This window comes from Diorhabda carinulata, chromosome 5 (assembly GCF_026250575.1).
Source record: "Diorhabda carinulata isolate Delta chromosome 5, icDioCari1.1, whole genome shotgun sequence".
Lineage (NCBI taxonomy): Eukaryota > Metazoa > Arthropoda > Insecta > Coleoptera > Chrysomelidae > Diorhabda > Diorhabda carinulata.
In genome coordinates this window covers 29,362,179-29,379,618 of record NC_079464.1, presented here as the reverse complement: position 1 = coordinate 29,379,618, position 17,440 = coordinate 29,362,179, and the positions used below count along the sequence as shown (strand labels likewise).

Here is a 17,440-nt window from a genome sequence, read left to right as displayed (position 1 = left end):
TGGTCTTCATAGAAAATGGCTCCCTAACCTCTCACAGGTACATTACGGAGGTGCTAGAAGGCCATCTTATGCCTTTCATAGTGACTATGGGGGAACGTGGCATTTTTATGCAAGATAATGCGTGACCACATACAACCAGAATTGTCAGGGATTATCTGGATGAGGTAGAAATTAGGCGGTTTGATTGGCCGGCCAGCAGCCCAGACATGAATCCCATAGAACATGCCTGGGACGAGTTGGGTCGAGTTGGGACGACTGATCCGCAGACATACACCAGCACCAAGAACTGCCCAGGAGCTGAGAAGATTGCTGTTGCAGGAATGGGATAACATAGACCAGAATGTGATCCGCAGCTTCATTCAAAGTATGGCGCGACGACTTCAAGCAGTCATCAATGCAAGAGGAAGGAATACACGTTATTAGTGTCAAGTTTTTTTATTTTGTTCGCTTACAAAAGCACATGGAATGATGTACAGTTTCCGAATACTATCTGAAAACGTAAAATTTCAATTTTGTTCGCCGTGTATGTTTTTGTTGATAAATTGTCTCGATTCTAAGTCTTTTGTGATTGAATTTAGTTTTCAAAATAGACAAAAACTTGATGCTTCGACCTATTACGGTTTATAAAAATATTATCGAGAATATTGATAAAGTTTAAAAATAAAACAAAAGTTTTTTTTTGTAAAAATGCAGCTTTATTTCATAATAAAACAAAAAATATTAACAACAGTTGAAACATTGAATAATTGATATTATTTCTAATAGTTGACCAAGAGAGTAGCAATGCGCAATCAAAAGAGGCACTTCTCTACAATTATTTACAGTTTCTTAATTTTTTTAAATCAACCAATTATCATTAAAATGTATGAATCAAAATATATAATTTTAATCCCATTAATTCAGGCAAATTATCACGTTTGTTTTTAAAGTGAAAAATTCTTAGTGAGATTACCAAATCAAATCGCTACACTAAGAAAAATAAATTTTTCATCTTAATCATAAAACCATCGAAGTTTGGAAAAGTCAATATATAAGGAATTAATAAACATGGCCACGCAGTCCCATCTTCTAGCCCAAGTGCTTGCATCCTTTTCCGGGTTCCTCGAATTCGCCAAAAGACCCTTCCCTACATCTGTGATTCCACTTCACAATGAACGCAACAGCTCAATGATCAACGAACTGCATCTGCTATTTGCACGACAGTTCTAGTACAGAAATGAGGCCTCACCGTTTTCCAGACCCCTTCCACCAGTACATCAGTGATCAACGCTGACTGCGGCCAGAATGGTTGTCTTCTCTTCACAAGGTCAACTTTTTTGTAGTTGAGGACATGAAGCAGATAGAATCCGTCGCAATTTTGAGTGTGGCTATACCTCAGTGTCAGGGCCTCCTGAAATTTCTTTCAATATATTTCAATTGCAAAGTTTCTACTAATAAAATTTTCGCGCTAGCTTTTTGTTTTTTCTCTTTGGTTTATTGCTTTTTATACTGTCAATTCTCAATTGAAAATGATGTACATTTAAGTTTGTAGCTGTAGGGTACTGTCAATTGTCACTTGTCAGTGAACTACCGCGTAATTTGAAATGGATCAGCATATTGAAAAAAAAAAATCATGTCTTTTATACGTTTTATGGTATCCGGTGAAATAAATATTAACACTATGTAATAAAACAAGTTATTTCGTGTGAAAATACTCATATTGTTTCATTTTATTTATTGTCTCCTTGTGAAGCCTCTTTGATATCTTATTTTTCGAAGATTTGGTATTGGACCCTAATTAGAAGTTTTCTTTTTGATATTTATAATTATTATAATGGGAAAAACAACTAATAAAAGTAACGTGTGTATTTATGCCTTTTATAATGAGATTAAATATTGAAATATTTTCATCAATATGAAAGTACGTTCAAGATTCAAATGTCTATGTGTCAAGAACAGTAAATATTTCCACTTCTTTATACAAACAAAACATTTGTCGCCCCTAGTTTAACACAATTAAGCTTGAAACATTTTCACTTCAGACCTGACTGATGCATCAATAAAGAAAATAAATTCGTTAATATGCTTCCAGCAGCCATTTGCTTTTGTCTCTGTGTCTTCTTTCCACCAACGAAAAATCAGTTTGAACAAGTGTAATGAATCACCAAGACTAAAACAAGACGTTGAAACGAATCAATTTGAATTCATTTTTGAAAATGAATCAGTCAAAATAAACTAATGTAGACCAGGCCTGAACGTACCGAACTGATGATTATTTTTAAAGAAACGATGTTTTCACGTCAGTATCACTGAAGCAACCTGACTGATGCATCAATAAAGAAAATAAATTCGTTAATATGCTTCCAACAGCCATTTGGTTTTGTCTCTGTGTCTTCTTTCCACCAACGAAAAATCAGTTTGAACAAGTGTAATGAATCAGCAAGACTAAAGCAAGACGTTGAAACGAATCAATTTGAATTCATTTTTGAAAATGAATCAGTCAACGCAAACTAATGTAGACCCGGGCTTTCACTTTCACTGAACGTACCGAACTGATGATTATTTTTAAAGAAACGATATTCAAATCATTTAACTTTTTCTTGACACATTTACAGACGAATCTGTTATGGAATCGATAATGGAAAATTAGTTATCCGTGCTGGAAACTGTTACAAATATCGTTTTTGTTTAATCAATTAGCTTCTCTCGTTAAAGTCTACTTAAACATACTCTAGACATGATAACAGCATGAGCACTTTCGGTAAAAATATAACAAAACTTTTCACAGAACTGCAAGATAATATACTCTATGTGAATGTAACTATAATTTTACAACTAAATTCAAGGTTCGTTTAAGACAAATGGAATTTTGTAAACTTGTTTCAGTGCTCGGTGTATTAATATTCGGATTTGTTGTTTTTATACACTTATTCAAATATAAATATTTCATTTTGGAGAATCAAAATATAATTCTGTCACTTAAAAAATATTTATCTTAAAGAAACCTTTCCATTTTTCTATAACTTTCATATATTTCTTTAAAACTACATGTCATATTGTAAGAAAGCATCTCGTAATTTATATTTTTTTCAGTCTATACTAGGATTTCATCATGGCGAAAATTAAAAGAATGATATAATTGATATCGGTCTTTTTTTACATTCTAATTTCCAAATAATAGCGTGAAATGTTGCAACGTGAAAATCTACTGCTATAATCATATTGAAACTGATAATTATTTTGAGCTTGTACAATTGTATTTGTAGGTTACCTCAAACATACCATTGTTTTCCATATAACCTATATAGAAATGTGTTTTCCTACGACCACTTATGAAAATGATAGATCGCACACTCATTTTTACCTAAGAAAGTAGCTTATTTCACATATGTACTAAAAAATAACAAAACATACATGTATTGAAATGCTTCTTTTCCTTATGTTATATATGGTCTCGAACTATAGAGGGAATACGCGAATATGAATCTAGCTGGATGCCCAAAGGCAAAAGGCCAAATTTAAGAAGACTGAAGATATAGACAATATAATTTTTTGAGGTTATATTAGCTTTTTCTTACGATCACAAGAAAGTAGCTTATTTCACACAATTTTAGTAAATACAGGAGCAGATTTTGCTGCATTAAAACGCCACTTCACATTTAACTTTTATAACATCTCAAAAAAAAGTAAAACAAAATTATTAATTTAGTTCTTGTTAGGTATCTAATATAGTTACAAAAAATTTATTGTTGTATTGGTTCTTTTTATGTTCTCTAGTTATAAAACATTTCATAATCATTCTTTTCATTTTTGTCATCTCTACTATTACAAAATAAAATATATTTTTTAGGATATTTTAACTCTAATTGACTTTCTTATTTAAAAAATACGTTTTTATGAAGAATTTTTTAAGTGGTCGTAGGAAAACTAGTGTACACAACTCGTTGGAAAGTGTATTTCGCACTCGCTGCTACGCGGTTCGTGCAAAACAGTAACTTTCCAAACTCGTTTGTGATATTGCTGAAATTATTAACTATTATTTATTCATTGTCTCTCACTCTGCAACATTCCGCATAATAATGGAATAAAAAACGAGATTTCATTGGCGAGAGTTCACTTACTAAAAACAGTTTTATAACAAATATAGGTTGAATATTTTGAATACGTTATTTTTTGCTTATAAATCTAATAACTGGTAAAACCTCTACACTACTCGCAAAGTTAACCGAAGTTAACCGAACAAATTAGCGTAGTGACAGCTTCTTGTAACCTCGCTTAGTTTCTTACATTGTCAAACTATGTGCGAAGGACCCGAAGTGAAACGAAGTTCGAACACGAAGCGTGTCATAGCACATCTATCGATAATCGTTAGTTTGTGTCAACTGTCAAATTTTATTTGTTGCCGTGTCCAAAATACAAGATACTCAATAATAAATTGAATACAAAATACGAATACTACAAAACTACTTATTTGTAACTATACTTTTTACTATAGATGTAGAGGTACACTATGATTGATTAGAGGAAACTTATATACTGCAGTGGACTGTAACACAAAATCAAAATAATTTTTAAAGTATCAATTAAATTTGGCTTGTATTGAACGCGGTTATTTTTCGCGAGCTTAAGATGACGTCCACTATTTATTTACCTCAAGAGTGACAGTTCCTTTATACAATTTCAGGTTATGATATCGATAAAATTTATGGAAAAAATGAAGAGTGCTTTCATTAAAACCACTTTGTATAAATCATGTTAAATCGTGAGATCTGGCATCCCTGTCTGCATGACTGAGTTTATTGTGAGGTAGTACGAGTATGAGGACACACACTTCCGACTCCGTCCGAGCGAGTATTGTAGTGGGTGCCTGACAATTTTGAACTAGCCACAACTTTTCACAACAAAACAGAAGTAACCTCAAAATCTTATTTTAAAATTAAAACTTTGTCAAAATTTTTAAGTGCTTGAAACATAAGATTATAATCCTAGAACTTGTATAGTGTTAATAAAACCAAACACAAACAATAAATAGATAGGAAGTCGGATAGTCACTGAAAAATATGCCGAATAACCCTGATAGCTGAGGTCTTCCCAACATTAATAATAAGAAGAATAGTCAATCTTCAGTATTTTCATATCATATTAGTTCGTATTAGTTCAGGTATGTAAAAAGACAAATAAATAAAATAATAAAAATATATTGAGTTTTGCTTTAAAGTGATGATCAAATTTATTGATCGAGTTCGTGAAATTTTATTTAGGTACGATACAATTGGATGGGTGGCATTATGTAAATAAGGTGAAATGTAGCAAAAAATACCTAATTTAGCTGTGTTTTTATCAGTTATTGTGACTTATTTTCAAAATTGAAGAAATATCTCCTCAGACTGGTATTTTTGAAACTATGGTTTATTCATTTTGCAAGTGAATAAACTTGATATGACCATAATAACATAAATCTTATTTAAAAAGTGGTTTACTTTCTTTCATATTTCTATATATAAATACTGCTTTAAGTAAGTTTATCATTAAAAACCAATAAAACTCGATAATCTTATTTTATTCCACTGTATTATGATTTTACTAAAAAACACGCATAATATTCTTATTTTACTTCAGTCAACTACTTTTAAAAAATCACTGTACAGTATTTAAAACAAGTATCACTCATCAAATCCAAGATCATTATAAATTCAACTATCTCTTAATAATTGCACTACAATTATATCAATTCAGATGATTTTTGATTTTGTTTAGTTCTTAACAGATGACTAAAAATTGATTATAAACAGCTTGTCGTATTTTCCTCATTATAAACAGAACGTTTATTATTTTGATTTTATTGATGTATTATTCATTGTTAACAAGACAACTAATTGTTAAATATCAAAATTTAAGATGACTCCAGCGCCTAGCCAATGAAAACCCCAGCGATTATATTATATGGATTACCATTTTTAACAACAGTATTTTTCCCATGAAACATTTCCTATTAATCATTTAATAATCTCGTATTGCATGTAATAACCCCTTTGTCAATTTTAAATAATAATAATCATTATTGCTCTCAATTAATGTTTTATTACTTTTGTTATAATAAATTTTAGCCACCTGGAAGCTTAGAACTTGCAAGTTTTTGGTATGATTTGTGAAACAGCAAGAATTTAGCAAGATTTAACAGCTTAGTAATAAGGATTATGTCAGTTATTGCAAATGGGAACAATGTGTCCATTTTTGAAGTTTTGTTCATCATTTTCACAAGGAATAACATCTTATAAGAATCCCAAGATGATTGTAATTTTTGTTTTGTTTCATAATTGATATAATAATATCAATGGAATCCTTAAGGTATGTTTTAAGTTAAGAGCATATATTAAACACCGTATATGAAGTCAACATATTTCGAAAGCCAAAAGAATGCTGTCAATTCATGTGTATTTAGGAATACATACAAAAAGATTTTTAATAATATGTTGGGGAGATCGAGGAGGGTAGTGACAATTTTTACTTAGAACAACATATTTCAATAAAGAAACATACCAAAATTATAAACATCATGCCATAATGTAGGCCAATTATTAATCTTTTGAAAATAGCCACCAAAGTCTATTTAAATTATATGGTGACTGAGAAATTCCACAAAACTGAAACTCTCCTATCGACACAACTCCTCTAACACCGAGGTAAATTGTGACAGGTACCAAGAAAAGTTGTGACAGCTATGTACTCAATTTGACAGATACATATATTTTTGTTGTATGAACAAAACGCGTTTTTGCATAAAAGTACTTTAATTATCATTTAAAATAAAAGTAAGAAATAATAACATGAAGTATTAGACATCAAGAAAACAAACATTCTGATCTAATCTGACAAACAGATGACAGATGACAGATGTATTGCAGCGCGCTCTTAGGGCAATCTTCGTGAGATCAGCCTTTACTTTCCAAGCACTGAACCCACTTCTCATTTGGTCTGCTATGGAATTTAAGGCAACACAAGCAATAATAAGCATTTTCTTCGGTATATTCTGCACTTTTCTTGTTAGTTTCCTACTTGGCTTTCTTAGGTTTCTTCTTTTTTCATTTAAAACACATTTTTTCACACTTTTTAAATTTCTACTGGCTTCTATGGCAGCCAATATTTTGTAGGTGTAGTCTTGCTGATTCTGGCGAGAACTTATTAGAAGTGGCAAGAGGAGAACGAGCTGTAGACTTGGAGGCAAAGGATTGTGCATATTAAATGTGGATTGCTAGATGTTGCGACTTGATCTTTGGGTATAACTGGAGTAAGGGCTCTTGCTTCATTTTTTTGAACTGTAGCAATAGTACGATTTGGAGTAAATGGTCTACATTGACCGTAGTTTCTTGAACACTTGATGATTGTTCTGGTTCTGGATTGGGCAAACATTTTAATGCGAATAACATTTATTTAGCTTAAAACTTCAGAAACGACTGAATGTAGGCAAAAGTAGTCTTATCTTTTCGATTTTTTTCCATACAAACGTCGTACTCGCACAACCGCTTGCCTCTGGCGCGTACTGCGTCAATCAAAGAAACAATTGCACGGTGTTGCCAGCTCGCTAATGGTCATAGGTTTCGACAAATTGTCTTTGTTACAACTCTCTTCTGTCACAACCCACCTCGGTCTCCCTCTACTTTTTTTTATTGTTTAAGTGTGAAATTATATTTTTCTTACGATGAATTTTTTTGAAAAAAGTACAGTAGTGATAATTGTATTGGAATAGTCAAAAAGGAACCGCTCAATCCTGAAATTGGATTTACGCCAATTTTTCTGAAACTTGGCACAATGATAGTTTGAAGCAAGCTGATGAAAAGTCTCAATGGACATGAAGAGATTCTCTTGCTGTGGACGCTGACAGGATTTTTTCACCTTGCCTTGAGTGGTGGGGAATGTTCAACCCAAATTTAAGTGGCCTATTTAATATTGCCTTAACCGACCGGCAATTTAACTACCCCATTTACGACACAGTGAGACTTTTGATTAAATTGTTTCAAACTATCATTATGCCACGTTTCAGAAAAAATTTGTCAGAGCCATTGAGTCTTTTGATGTGAAACAACACCTGCTAGGTATATCTTGCTATATCCATGTGAACTACACTGATTAAAATCATCTAAATAAGCTTCTCGAACTGAATCAACGTTGGACTTAGATCATTTTTATAACAAAAACATTGCAAGCACACAAACAGCTAACAAGTTAATAATTTTTTAAATTAAATTTACTATTAAGTCTTACATTCAAGAACTAAAAGAAATGTAGACCATTTTCAGATATCCATATTGTAGATCACAGCTAATGTGAAGAATCTCCTTCTTTAAATATACTTTTTTTAATTATTTAAGTGTCGTATCAATCACTTATCTTGTTTCTTATTGGAATAAAACGCAAAACAAGAAAAAACTAATAATAACATTCAAATGTTTATCAAGTGAATGATATGACAATTTGCTAGTCTCCATGAGAAGCAACCAGGGAAATAATATAAAAGTAGAAAAATTCATGGCAGGCGAAAAACTAAAAGCATCATTTCAAACATAATTTGTAAGAGTTTTTTTTGTCAATTTACAATTTTGAGATTCAAATGAACTAAACTAAAAAAAGGGTAATCAATTATTTACCCCAACTGATCCCATATTTGAACATCTCGCATCCCAGAATGCGGTTTCCGAACAGACCAGATTTTAATACTACACCAGATGCTTGAGAAGTGCTTCAAGTACAACATCGATACCATTCACATTTTCATCGATTTTGGGACGACATATTCAAGACCAAAACTCTACCAGGATATGAATGAACTACACCAAAAACTTTAATTGAATTCTAGTCGAAATCTAAGATCAATTCGAGATAACATTAGTAGAAGACGCGATGACGTGTCTCCTGTTCAACATAGCACTGGAAATAGTAGTTCGAGATAAGGAACTCGACACCAGGGGTACAATCTTTAATAAATCACCGCAGGTGCTTGTCTACGCAAACGACTCGGTCCTACCTCTAAGCCCTAAGAAAAGCAAAAGGAACTTTTGTAAATTTTGGGAACGCCGCAGAGAATATGGAACTAAAAATCAATACGAATAAGACAATAACAGTAGTAGTGAAGTAGAACAAAACTTAGCAACTACAATAAACACAAGACACCCCATAAAAGCATTGACTCCAAAAGAAGTACACAACGAAATAAAATTACTAAACCCGAAAAATAATTGCTTCAAAAATGGGTAGTCATGCTAACATACATTTACAATGCAATTATGAGATTCGGATACTGGCCAAAATCATATGGAGCTGCACAAATCATATTAATCGGTAAAACTGGCAAAGACCCAACCAACGTGTCATCTTACCGTCCAATAAGCCTTCTACCTAAAATGTCCAAACTCCTTGAAAAATCTCGAAAGAATGAAGTGCTAGAAATACGGTTCCAAATATTACGATTATTTTGGACTTGAGCAAAACTAGTCTCTTAAGAAGTAAAAAAATCAAAATATATAAGACGTTAATTGAACCAGTTTAAATCCATAGATTGGGAGCCTGGACTCGAAAAAAAGAAACGATTGAGACGTTAATTCGAGAGAAATATAGTGATAAAAATTTACGGAGCTATCCAAGGAAATAACGTCTGGAGACGTAGGAATTCTACAACAATCAAGATCGGCAGGCTTAGATGGGCAGGACATGTAGAAGGCATCTACAACAAAAACGAACTTCAAGGTCATACCAACGGACAGTAGAGGCAGGGGGAGATCAAGGCTAAGATGGAGAGACGAGGTCTCTGAATATGCTACAAAGATTGGTGCAGTGAAATGGATGGTCCTTGTAAGACACCGGAGTCCGAGGCTAGAGAAAGTCGAGCCCCCCGTGTAAGGCTGTAGTACTACTGGCTCCATATTTATAATTCCACAGTACTGTCTCCAGTCAGAGGCGTAGAGTGGATTGTTTTCGTTCCATTTATAGGGGATTTGTGTATGTTATGAAAAAGTTACGAAAAAATATTTAGATGACCAAAATAAACACATTTTTAAAGAAAGAATAAGCCACAGGATTGCAAACATCCAAAAATCGCAAAATATTTAATATCGTTGATTCTAGAAGCCGATAACACGAATAAATTAGGTTGAAATGAGTACTAGTTCATTTATCATGATAATTTCTCTAATTTTGTTTAATATTTCCCTGTTTTATTAGAGAAGAAAGCACATCTCGGCAATGTATCCTGCAGATGTATACATCGGATTCATCTATAAATGAAATACTTAGGCCTAATCTACTTTTCTTAATATTTCTAAATATCTAACGTATTTTCTCTGCAGGAACGTGCCTTTTCTTAACATAGAGCCTTTATCTGTCTCATTTTTTTCTCTCTAAAACCACGGTTCTTGGTTTTATACTCAAAATAAGTTGGAATCTTATTTATCCTACTTATGATTTGTTTAAAAAAATAAATTATTTGAGTTGAAGATATTCACTTTAATAAATAGAAAAATAGTAGATTTTTTTTTGAAATATACTGAGCTACGATTATCACTAGATTTGAACGCAACAGGTGACTTTTAAAAATTATAGTGCTCACGCAAAACCAGTAGACGTATAATGAATAAAATAGTTATGAGATTATCTTAATTTGTATTTGTGCTAATAACTTCAATTTTACATTCAAAATTTTAACGTTTTTCTAACCTATGTAAACTTTCAAACCCTTTATAAGCGGTTCAAAAAGTTTTATAAAAACTGTGTAATTATATAGACAAAGGATACATTACATGGGAAAAGAAGAATCTCGTTAAAATTGAGTAACCTAAGATAACAGTTGATCTACGTCAAAATGACGGCCGTGTGGTAAACAATAGATTTTTTCGTAGCTTTTAATGAGTTTTCTGGTAGTGAGAGTTTTTTTGAATTGTTTTTTCTGCTTTATGGTGTTACAAGGACGTAGTAGATACTTTTTATACGTGTTTTAGAGAAATTAATACAACGGAAACTAAGTTTTCAAAGGGTTAGTCCTGTTCATTTTCCACCAGATTCCAATATACTTCTTTTTAACCTACACAAAGCACAATACTGCTTAGTATTGTGAGAACGAGATATAGAGAACGAGCAACGTTTCCGGAAGGAAATTTCGCACTTCTTCAAATAGCGACTCCTAAAACAATGAAACCGGGAATCTAAAATCCAGCTAATAACTTCACAAATCGAACAGAAACTTACGGCAAAAGCATTTGTTTACCCCACGGCGGCCATATTAAAATGGGCATTGCAACAGTTCATTAGATTGCTCAATATGTGACAAATATATTTCAAAGTGAAATTTTATATCAAAATTAATCTTAATATTGCTTATACTTTTTTATCACTAATATCTTTCGTTCTGTTTGGAGATATGTTTCAATATTATTTTCGAATGATATTGCTAAAAAGTAGGATAAGTATGAGATTCCAACAAAGAAATAAGTGTGAAGATATTTTGATAATTATTTACTGTTTTGCAGGTGAATTTACGTAATATTTGAATGGTCTCCTATGAATTCAATTTACGCCGAATTGTTTTTAACGAAATTTTAGATATGTCTTGTTTTTTTTGTTTGTAATTTTCGTAAAACGTAAAGCAAAGACAAAACCACCTCTATGTCTTTAACTTTTAGTTTTTTTTTGATATATTTCACACAAATTTCTTCAAACTAAACATAGCGAAAGTAAATATTAGCTGTATTTTTTCAATTTCTGTAATTAATTGTTTAAAGCTAATATCTTTACAATGTGTGCGAGTTTTCTAATTTCATTGCATCATTTTTAGTACATTTTCGTTTTTATATAAAATGTAAGTATGTTTTTTTTTGTATATACAATACAAATTGATTGGGAGTATGATTGGCTGTAGAAAGATAAATATTGTGTCAGGATTGTGTTCTATTATTTATTTTTATAACCTGTACCAAATCTTTTGAGAATTTAGTACAAGAATTGTGCAATTTTGGTTATTGCAATGGGATTTTGGTATACAAAGCTCCTACTACTTTTTAAATAGATTTATTGTACAATTAATATTTTTGATCGGAATAAAAAAATCGTTTTTGATTTCCATGTTACAATAAGGATGATCCTTTTTCGCTCACCAGTCGATGCTATTGTACAGTAAGGTCCCATTAGTTGTCGAGATACTCTATATAATTGTTATTGTAGCAGGCGGTTTATTTACATTATTTCTTCTAAATAATTTCTAGGAAAGTATTTATTTCTTTTTGTTCTAGAAGAATTCTAGTAGAAATTTATTTAGGTATAAAAATCAGTTGTGTAAATGTAGTTAGTTCAGTTTTAAATAAATTTAAGTGATATTTTTAAGTGAATTATTATTAAGTTAAGTGTATTGTATAGTGTGTAAATAAATTAAGAACGTGAGAGACAGTGTTTATTAATTCACCTCTCGAATAGAAAGAAAAAATATTGAGCTTGCCTTAGTATGTAAAAAGACTATGAAAGATGAAATTATTTCTAATAATTTTTGAAAATATTCACAAAATCATTGGCAAATGACCCACCCACAAGGACTGATATTTAGCATTGAAGAGACCTCACTATACACTAATTCATCTAAAGACGAAATTATAACCGATAACCCCAAGTTATATAAATACAAGACTGAAAATAATTTAATTTAATATCATACCAGGTGTTTAAGAAATATGAAGTTCTGTTATATGTCAAAAAAATTATACATTTAAAAAATATTGTTTCCTAAAACTCTTTAGATAAATCAAATTTGACTGGTATCCATTATGCATAACATATACCGGGAAACTAATATAAAAATGTAATAAAAACACAAATATTGTTCTTTTATTTTTATTAAATAATAGGGTCCTTGCAAACTTTTTTTTATACCTTAACTACCGTTTAGTATATCGTTTTTAATCACACACCATTTTTTAATTTTTTTTAAACGGTATATTAGTTCATAAAAAATGAATTTAAATGCCTAAATGACGCGCCACCACGCATTTGTTGTCATATGACTGAGTATGACGTAGAAAGTAAGTAAACAGACTTAAGTGAGGTTAGAAGTACAATTTTGTACAATACAAGATGACGTATCGTTGGTGCATACAAGAATGTACAAAAACTAGTATAAAAATACCAAATAAAGTCAAACCTGGCGACCCAGTATATGTTTGTGAAGACCATTTCAATGTTTTATCTATTGGTATTTAAAAAATGTTAACATGTTAAGATAATACAAATGTTTTAGCATCGAAAGCTTTAATCAACACATAACCTTCAAAGCTATCAACTCTATGACTACATTTTAATAAAGTTCAAGCAAACAAATGTGAAAATGTTACTATAAGAAACTCTAATTAGTAGTACTTACGTATCTGCTTTTACTTTATGCGATCTTGCTTCGATAAATCATATTTCGGCCATCATTTCAATTTGAAACCCTTACAAAAACACAAATCGCTCTAAATAACCAATTACCTCCACTCACAACAAGAAAATGGCGTTTGAAAGGCGACACGCGACGACCATGTTTCAGTATTTACTTACTTTCTACGTCACAACCGCAGTAACCAATAGAAATATGTTTTCTGTCACGTGATATCATTCAAATTATCATCAATTTATGATATTTTAAGTTATAATATAATACAATTCAACCTAAATTCATAAATAAGAAGTAATATATAAATTTTTAAATATATTAAGTACCCAAATTACCGACCACTGCAAGGACCCTATTTCGTGAAAGTCGTCCAAAATCGGCTGTTGTGATGGAATACATCGATGCTGTGACATACCGTAATTGTCCAACTCGCAAAACATCGAATTAATGGATCATCCACTGTACAGACCTTGTTTGGCACTCAATGATTTCTTCTTATTCCCGCAGATCAAAAATAAATTGGGAGATCAACGTTTTTTTACACGTGATTCGTTCAAATGACACGTTTTGGAGGTACCTCAATCAAAAAACAGTAAAGCCATATCCAATTATAAATATTTGTTTTTAATTGTCTAACTCAAAACTCTATTTTTTCGAATTGAATATAAACGGTATTTAATTAGTTGATAACATGAAAATATAATAATACGAAGTAAATACATCGAGAATGCAACTAAATACTTACAAAAAAAACAGCGCCGCTGTTTGGATTCAAGGTCAATAACCAAATGATCAATACACCTGGTTGTACTGACCATTCTCAAGGAATTTTGAAATTTGTACATAAGAATAAAACGTGAAAATCACAATTATCATTGATTTGCTAAATATTATTCTAAATAACATTGTGCAACTTCTAACTATTCCTTTTTCTTCAACAATTCAACAAAATATCATTGTAAAACTTCAGTTGTATTTCAGGGATGATTTCAGGTCGAAAGTTCTTGTCATAGCAGTTGGAAATCTGCCTGATAACCTACAACTGATTATATGGGCAACGTTGCCGAATTGGATCCAAGTAAAGAAGTTGTAGCATGTTCTATATCATGTTTATTAACAGAAAAATGAAATTTATTTATTCAAAATAAAGTTAATGACATCGTATCATGATTAAATTATATCCAATTTTTTTCTGTACTTAGTTATAGTATTAAGGGTGCAGTAAAATCACATGATTGATATTGAAACCCTATTCTTCCATAACCTATATTAAAAATTGTTATATTCTAACCCAACACAGATCAAATTAAATAATTATGATAAATGCAGTAAATAAATACACACAAGACACAATACAAAGACAAATCTGACTCAACCGAGAAAAACAATAACAAAACAGAACTTCACAATCCATGTTGTTAATTTATATGACTGACAGTTAATTAAAAATGGCAACGTTGCGCTTCCTTACAACTCATTATATCTCGTGACCGTGGTAGAGATCTGGACATGTTATGTCATGTCAGATCCAAGTGCAGTTTGAAATTGTGCGTTCGCGGGGCGAATATAGCACGTTTGGGATTTGACATTCTGTTCCTTTAAGCATAGATTTCTAGTTCTGAATATGTCCAACATATCCTTGGATTTGTATACTGATTTTTAGTTCAACGGTTGCGCATTCGTCCTACTTTCCATTTTACCACGAACTAACCTCTAATTTATGTTGGATTATCAACCATTATCGAGAGATCTTGAGTTTAGAGCATAAGAATGTCAAGTTCATAAAAAGTTCGTATGCTCACAAAAAATGCGGATTTTAAACGTTCAGAAGATATTTAGATAATTTAAGGAAATAGAATGCTCCCCAATGTAAAAATAGGAGATGAAAATCTGGGAATAGTTACAGGTTTCATATACCTGGATGTTGAGCTTACTAAGGAGAGAAACGAAAACACAGAAATCAGAAGAAGAATCAAGGAGATAAATAAGGCGTGCTATGTTCTCCCTGCACATACACAAGACCTATAATAATGAAATGGAAGTTGGAGGATGCAGATTAAATCAAATATACATAAACTAAAGATATTAGAATATCTCAGAGTACAGAGAATGCGATGAATATGCCATATATAGAGCCAATTGATGAACAGAGAATGTTGGATAAGTACTTGAATTGATTTGAAGATATAGGAAAGGTGACACAAAGCTGCGATCAATCTTCTAGATAAACGCAATTCGAAGAGGGCTGGGAAAGAATATTTAGGGAGGTCAAGGCCCGCAGCGGGCTACAGAATCATAGAAAAAAATGAAGAATTAAGGGAGTAAGCATCAGATATCGAGGGAAAAGTCAGGATATTAGAGAACTGGAAATTTGGGACGTGGAAAGATCGGTTAAAGAAATTTAAACATAATCACGTCGAACAAATGCCATAAAACAGATGGGCAAAGAACCAGAAATTAAAAACACGATGATCCCTGGACAGGCTACCAAAAAAGATGATATTAAAAAAGAAGAAGAACTCATGTTACATTATTTTTCCAGTGAGGTTTTAATATACTGTACCTCCTATCTTAGTGATATAATTCCTACCACAATGTATCAAATAGAAAATTTGGAGTTTGTTTCAATTATTTTATGGTAATCAATACATATAAACAAGAATTGGATTGAAGTTTTACGAATAGTTTGGTAAAAATAATGTTGAATTGTTGTATAAAACGAATCAATTAGAGAAGTTACATCAGTGTATATCACTTTATTTTCCTTAAATTTGCTTTGACATCATAATATACGTATAACAATTTTCTGCAAAATTCAGTCGATAACATGTTTACTAATATTTATTTAAAAAGTGTTTTATTACCCAGAAACGATATAGCGATTTAAGTGGAGTACCCAAAAACCGGGTTTGTGAAGTCTCTAGTATCCAATATAAATTTGTTGAGCACCTAAATCATTAAAGCTAAAACTTAACATTAGTTCTAATATTGCACAATTCTAGCGAAGTGTCCATATCACTTATTGCTTCAATAAAAAACAAAAAAAGAAACAGACGCATGACGAAACTTCGACGTGATCATTGAACCACCGAAATTTCAACAAAGAAAAATTTCATCCGCGCAGCAGTGATTAATTTTATAATAAATTTTGTGAATTCCTAACCTATATATTTCGCAGAAAAATATTTCACGAAAGGTACTTTGGAATTTAATAATATATGATATTTTTTGTGAATATTATAACGCAAATCACGTACAACAAGAAAAAAATTATTTGTCGAAGATTAGAACGTTTCATATATCGACGTTTCATCATACGCCGTATCTTTGTTCACGCACTAGTACAGTGTATGGCCAGTTCAATGGTGGTCTGTGCGCAAGATGAGTGCAGCTGTGGCAACAGTGAGCACCGGCATCTGACACAGTTGATCTGACAACACTGAACACTAGTGCGTGGAGTGCCGTCATTGTAAGTTAGATTCCTTATGGAAAGTGTCGGATTTATGGAAGGATATTCTTCCGTTGTTTTCGCTACTTCGGAATAAAGACATGTCCTGCGAAGCGAAATTATTTTCCGATTTAGGTCTAGGTAGGGCGAGTTTTTGTAAATTCCAACCTAATTCTCGAAGGTCTCGATCGCTGGAATGGAGTCGTGCTACGGATTCGTTCGACATATTTACATGATCCGCTTCCGCGGCTAGGGCATTTACTACAGCGTTAATCGTTTTGCTTTCGCTACCCAAGTCTTCTTCTCGATGGGCTAGCAGATTTGGGTTTTTACCTATTTTGTTTAGCCTGGACACAAAAGAAATAAGATGAATTACATTATATAACATATATTTGAACTAGTATCAAATATAATTAGTAAGTATACTTGAAAGGTTCTTGTTAATCAACTTGCAGATGGGATTTTATAAGTTATCTGATCGCCAAATATTTATATTCAATTTGATACACGAGAGGTGATAGATAAATAAAAATCTATTCACGAATTCAACTTTCCTGTAGATAAACTTCAGTCACAGATCTATTTATTGAAAGATCTGCAATATATAA

At 31.8% G+C, this 17,440-nt stretch overlaps 1 protein-coding gene across 12 annotated transcripts in view; it reads right to left on the bottom strand.

The window, feature by feature from the left end:
- Positions 1-672: 672 nt before the first annotated feature.
- Positions 673-17,440, bottom strand: part of LOC130894660 (potassium/sodium hyperpolarization-activated cyclic nucleotide-gated channel 2) — a 147,484-nt gene continuing 130,716 nt past the window's right edge. For 10 of the 12 annotated variants that reach the window (XM_057801606.1, XM_057801609.1, XM_057801610.1 and 7 more), the window contains one exon: positions 673-17,179. In XM_057801606.1, the coding sequence (XP_057657589.1) occupies positions 16,849-17,179 (331 nt within the window). In that variant the 3' untranslated portion in view covers positions 673-16,848. The remainder of the gene's footprint in view (positions 17,180-17,440) is intronic. The other 2 variants (XM_057801608.1, XM_057801607.1) reach the window with 2 other exon arrangements.